The 6,000-nt window shown below is 47.8% G+C and overlaps 1 protein-coding gene across 27 annotated transcripts in view; it reads left to right on the forward strand.

The window, feature by feature from the left end:
• The window catches only part of afdna (afadin, adherens junction formation factor a), an 81,445-nt gene that overhangs the window by 25,852 nt on the left and 49,593 nt on the right, over positions 1-6,000 (forward strand). For 20 of the 27 annotated variants that reach the window (XM_076756621.1, XM_076756622.1, XM_076756600.1 and 17 more), the window contains exons 2-8: positions 19-214; positions 344-456; positions 715-872; positions 1,128-1,288; positions 2,999-3,156; positions 4,704-4,788; positions 5,126-5,272. In XM_076756621.1, coding sequence (XP_076612736.1) covers positions 19-214; positions 344-456; positions 715-872; positions 1,128-1,288; positions 2,999-3,156; positions 4,704-4,788; positions 5,126-5,272 — 1,018 coding nt within the window. The remainder of the gene's footprint in view (positions 1-18; positions 215-343; positions 457-714; positions 873-1,127; positions 1,289-2,998; positions 3,157-4,703; positions 4,789-5,125; positions 5,273-6,000) is intronic. The other 7 variants (XM_076756629.1, XM_076756627.1, XM_076756603.1 and 4 more) reach the window with 2 other exon arrangements.

The following is a 6,000-nucleotide window of genomic DNA, read 5'->3' on the forward strand; positions in this document are numbered from 1 at the left end:
AGTCTGTCTCTTGAACAGGACTTGGAGTTCCATGGCGTGATGCGGTTCTACTTCCAGGACCGGGTTGCCGGTAACTTTGCCACCAAGTGCATCAGAGTGTCCAGCACAGCGACAACGCAGGACGTCATCGAGACGTTAGCTGAGAAGTTCAGACCAGACATGAGGATGCTTTCCTCGCCAAAATACTCTCTGTATGAGGTCCATGTCAGTGGCGGTGAGTCTCACAGACAGCCAATGAGAGGCTCAGACACAGATAATCTAAGTTCGCTAACCTCTCAGTGAACAATGACAGTTTGACACGGTTTGACTCTTAGATGAACTGATGTATCTGTGTGTGTGTTAGAAGAGCGTCAGCTGGACCTGGACGAGAAGCCTCTTGTCGTTCAGCTGAACTGGAACAAAGACGACAGAGAGGGACGCTTTGTCCTGAAGAACGAGAACGACATCCTCCCCAAGGTCAGCCGCTCTGTCTGCTGTTGTCTGCTAACGCCACCTTTAACAGCCACACTGGCCATTAGCTGTTTCATAAGTATTATTTTGATCCATGTTCTGTCAAAAAAGCAGCTTCTGTAAAATGAAGGACGTCACAAACTGAAGTAGAAGTAAATAAATCAGTTTTAAAACTAAATGAAATCACCTTCTTCATTCAGAAGTGAAGCTTCTCCTCGCAGCCCCTTAAAGGGCCTCATTCACTCTTCTTCCTCTCTCTGCCAGAAGAGTCAGAGTAACGGACCGGAGAAGGAGAAGGACGGAGTGATCCAGAACTTCAAGAGGACTTTGTCCAAGAAGGAGAAGAAGAAGGAAAAGAAGAGGGAGAAGGAGTTCGCCCGGATCCCTGATGGAGACGAGCAGGCGCTCAGCCGGGAGGACGGGTAACACGCACACACACACACACACACACACACACACACACACACACACACACACACACAGTCATCCATCTTACTGTCCCGCCCTTACATCCTCTCAGTCCTTGGAGAGGATTTTGTTTTTTTTAAGGCCAAGAAAAGCAGAGAAGAGGAAAGAATAGTGATTTAAACTTTGACCTTTCTGTTCCTCCATCTGTCTTCTTTCTTTCTCTCTGTGACTTCTCCTTCATCGCTCGTCTCCCTCTTTTTCTGGTTCAGGGAAAACAGTCGCCTGGCTGCAGAGGTTTACAAGGACATGCCGGAGACCAGCTTCACCAGGACCATCTCCAACCCGGAGGTGGTGATGAAGAGGAGACGCCAGCAGAAACTGGAGAAACGCATGCAGGAGTTCATGAGCAGTGATGGGAGGCCCGACTCAGGTACTTCAGCTGTTTGTTCTCGCTTCTGATGAACTCAGCATGCCCTGTTTACTGGCATCCAGAGCCTTCACTGTCAGCCTCAGGTGGAAGGAACATTCCCAGGAGCTAAAGGAGATTCATGATGATGAAATGGAAGTTTTAAACCACCGAGACATTTCCTTCAGCAGCCTTGTTCCAGGCAGTAATGAAGAGCTCGGAATCTTCTTGAGAAGAGCTCTGGAGCTTCTCTGCAGAGTTTGGAGAACTTCTATGGCAGAGTAGCTTCACAGAAGCAACTTCAGAGTAAAATACATATTATGCTTGCAAAGACCTTGGCTGAAGATTTCTAAGTGCTTTACAAAGCAGTAAGATAATTTTGAGTAGCTCACAATACCTGGCTAATAATCTCTACTGTGCAGCTAGCATGAGTGGAATATGTAAGGACACCTCGCAGCAGCCAGAGCTCAGAAACTGATCAGGTCTGATGATAAATGGAGCCAAATGTAAAACCCTGCTCCCAGAGTGAACATGACAGCATGCAAAGACCCAGCTCTCACAACACCCGCATCACACAGCCACAGACGGAGCTGGATTGGCTTCGGAACAAGTCTGAATGTCTCTGTGTGGCTTAAGACAAACCTGACGAGAACCCCAGAGAAAATCTGCAGAGCGACCTGGAAACCACAGTTCACTGCAGCTCCTTATCCAGAGCTGGAGAAGTCTGAAGGAGGGCTGGGAGAAGCAGCTGGTGGAGGTGCTGCAGCTGCAGTCACTGCCAGTCGTGTTCCTACAAAGTAGTGAGCGAAGGAGCTGAATACATGATAAAATGGAAACGGTCAAATGAAACTTGTCTTTTCCATCTCTGATGGTTGTGCATCATGTTTACATCAGCTGGTCCTCAGAAGGCCGTATGTTGTGGGAAAGCCTCACGCCGACGTGTTTGCAAACAGAAGAAGACATACGTGCATGTTTGAATGAATGAAGTAAACACGCTGGCTGCTTCGGTGACTCAGGCATTACCTAAGCGCTCTGCCAGGCGGACAGATGGACCCCTGAACCGACTCTAAAAACAGCTTTAACCACTGTCCACATACGGCAGACACACACACGCCCGGTGGGACAGGACGGCTTGTGGTTAGACAATGACGTTCTCCCAGCAGAAAGTGCTATTTTAGACAAGCTCACTTTATGTAATGTGTCTGAAAATCCTGCTTGCTTTGCTGAAGACTCCTTCGTGGAAGATACGAAGGCGATGGTGTCTAATTGACACGTCACAGTCACGGTGCCTGCGGATGAAAGTGTGTGCCGCAGTCAGTTGTTCTGTGATTCAACACGTTTCTACATGATGGACAGAACTGTCTTTTATATGCATGAAGCGCATTGAAGTCAGGACCCCCACACAGAATACTGTTGGGATTGATGTCCAGTCAAATTTAAGGTTTCCTGCCACCTTAACTGATCATCAGCAGGGATTGTGCTCGAGCTGAGCACGACTTAGCTAAGACTTGTATTCTGTCCACCTTAAGGACATCAGTAGTTGTCTCTCTCTGTCGTATGCTAGCTTCATTTCTTTGGGTTCGTGGCTGTTTTGTGTCCTGTGGTCCACATGTTGTTTTAGAGACTTCTGTTTCAATAAGTGTTGGAGGAAAAAGATGAATATTTCGAATCTTTTGAGATCGAATAATGATCGAACGACGGCTAAGAAAATGTCTGTGTGCGCTTCTCCTGCAGGAGGCACTCTGCGGATATACGCCGACAGCCTGAAGCCCAACATCCCGTATAAGACCATCCTGCTCTCCACGAGAGACACGGCGGACTTCGCCGTGGTGGAGGCGCTGGAGAAGTACGGGCTGGAGAAGGAGAACCCCAGAGAGTACTGCATCGCCCGGGTAACACCACTTATCTTTCCACACATTCCTCACCGTTACCTCACCGTCTGATCCCACGCCTCCTCCACACTCCTACTCTGACATTAAACATATCCATCCTCTCAGGTAGACAGTGCACCAAACACACTGAGTTTGCTCTGTTTCTGTCAAAGACACATTAAACTTGGTGTTAATTGCTGCATTTGAGGCGCATTTTGTCCTGTTTTTTAAAGTCTCCAGCTGAAGTGGATCCTGTTAAAAGGATATTTGATGGCAGCAGCTCATTCGTCATAATTTGATGCACATCAAATTCAAAGTGATTTTTTTTTAATATCCCATCGGCCTCTGCCCACCGCTGAACACCCACATCCTCCCAGTCCTCATCTCAACACCACCTCTGTCTGTCTCATCAACGAACACCTCCATCATCCTTCTGAGAGGCTGTGCAGAAGACAGCCAAGGTCACATGCACAAGAACACACATGCACACGCACACACACACACGTATATGAAAGCACACACTCTTCACTGGACCGGCAGATTGAAACAGAATGCTACTTGGCACTAAAACCTTTGGGAGGAATGCAATTCAATTGCTTTCAGACTGAGTGCTATAGCAGCAGCAGATGCTCTATGTCTGTGTGTGTGTGCGCGTGTGTGTGCGTGCATGTCCTTCCCTGTGTGTGTCTGTGTGTATGCGTGTGTGACAGTGAACTTGGCTGCCCTCCCCACAGCCTCTCCTGTATCTATCCTCTCAGATGGACTCTGGCTATGGCCAATCATATGAAATAACTGCTGCTACCACAGCCAATACAATGGAAGACCCTCTAGAGACCGCACACACACACACACACACACACACACACACACACACACACACACACACACACACACACACACACACACACACACACACAGGCACACTGCTGATAGTCAGTATCAATTTGCTGATGAGACTGAAGCACAGGGAAAGTCCATTAGGTTAGTGAGCATGAGAAAGAAGCGCTAGTATGTTTGCTACTAGCATGTTAGCGTGTTCCTGTCGGAGGGGGAGGGGATGTTAGCGGAGATGAGACTGAACAGGATGAAGATATGTAGGGCAGCTGTTATACTCTGTAAGGAAATACAACAAAAACTTCAACATGTGTGAAGCTTGAGAACATCATCATTTCATTGGTAAACCAATCAGAGAGCAGCTCTGCTCTTTGTTCTCAGAAACGCTTTGTACGCCTGGTTAATGGCTCACCACAACAACTTAACAACTTCTGCATCAGCAGAGTCCAAACAGTAAAATCCAATACATATTTCAGGCAGCGTAATGTGGTAAATGAAGAGCAGTCGGGACACATGAAATGGATCTTTAGCTTTAAACCATGGAGTCACTTCACAGACCAGGTTATGTTGGTCCTGCAGCCTCCGGACATGAGGAGCTTCAGAAAACCTGTCGTCTTCTGCTGTGTGTGACAGTCATGAACGGTCTCACAGTATCTCAGTAAACTACTCACCTGTGAGCTTTGCTGTGTTTGGTTGCTTAACTGAGCGATTTGTTTTCTGTCTTTTCTGTGCAGCAAGACGATAAGTCCGGGAAGGAGGCGATTCTGGACGATTCCGAGTGTCCGCTGCAGATCTTCAGGGACTGGCCTGCAGACAGAGGTAATACACACACATGCGCACACACACGTACACACACTCAAACAAAGATTGCATGCTTCCCTCACACTGATTCTCATTTCTTGGCTGCTACCGCCCCCTCCTGCTGCCTAACAGTCATTGCACTTTGTCAGTAGCTCCTCGCCTCTTGCTCTTGTGGTGTCTCGACATGTTGAAAGCATGAACACACTTTGTACAGAACGGGCTTTTCTTTTGAATACGTGTGTGAAGATGTTTCAAGAATCTGCTGATTAATTATGTCATTAATCAGACACTCGTCTTGGTGGAAACTCTGGCGTTTCAGCGCGACGGTCTAACATGTTCTTGTGTCGTGCGTCAGGAGCGCTCGTGTTCCAGCTGAAGAAGAGACCCCCCGACTACCAGGGGAGGAAGGGGAGGAAAGTGGATGACAAGGGCGTGCGAGGGAAGGACGGCAGCAGCTCCCTGCCGCCAGAGAAACTGCCTTACCTGGTGGAGCTGAGTCCAGGTGAAACCACAACGCACATACACACACAGCACCGTAATGACAGGGTAGAATCCATCAGCTGGACTTGTAACAGCAGTGCTAATGGAAGCAGGAGCACCTGCACCATGACAGGCAGGCCGCCATGCAGCTGCTGTAAATAACATTTAGTGTTGCTCAAAGGTGAGGTGGTCTTCCTCCTCCTGCTGAGGTGAGTCCATCACATGTGGACGCTTTATGGGACCCAGCTGCTTTGTGGTTTCTGTTCCCACCAGCACTGGATTTCCTCAGTGTATAAACGTCACAGCAGGAGGTCAGGAGTCGCTGAAGTCTCTGCTGGAGTATTGTAGTATTATAAGAAGCACTTACTTACACTTCTGCACATTTTCGTGGTAAAAAACAGTAATTACTGGTTAACGGTACAGTTTGATTATATATTGGAATTTAGTCACTGTGCTGCTCTTGGTTATAAAGTCCAGACCTCACCTGTGTGGTGTTATTGGCTGGAGGCTTCACTGCCCAAAGGTTGCAGCCCAGACACATCCTGACCACAGTAAGATAAGAGGAAGGTCAGAAAATACAGGCAGAGGGCGGATAAACACACCATCACACCAGAAGTGATGATTTAGAGGATTGTGAATGAGTCCATGCTTTGTGTGTGGTTTTTAGGAAAATCCTGCATAGAATACCTTTAAAGCTTTCTTAACTGACACAGCAGCATCCTTTAACTCCAGCTATGCTAGAATTAGGCA

The sequence above is a fragment of the Chaetodon auriga genome, chromosome 18 (assembly GCF_051107435.1).
Source record: "Chaetodon auriga isolate fChaAug3 chromosome 18, fChaAug3.hap1, whole genome shotgun sequence".
NCBI classification, from domain to species: domain Eukaryota; kingdom Metazoa; phylum Chordata; class Actinopteri; order Chaetodontiformes; family Chaetodontidae; genus Chaetodon; species Chaetodon auriga.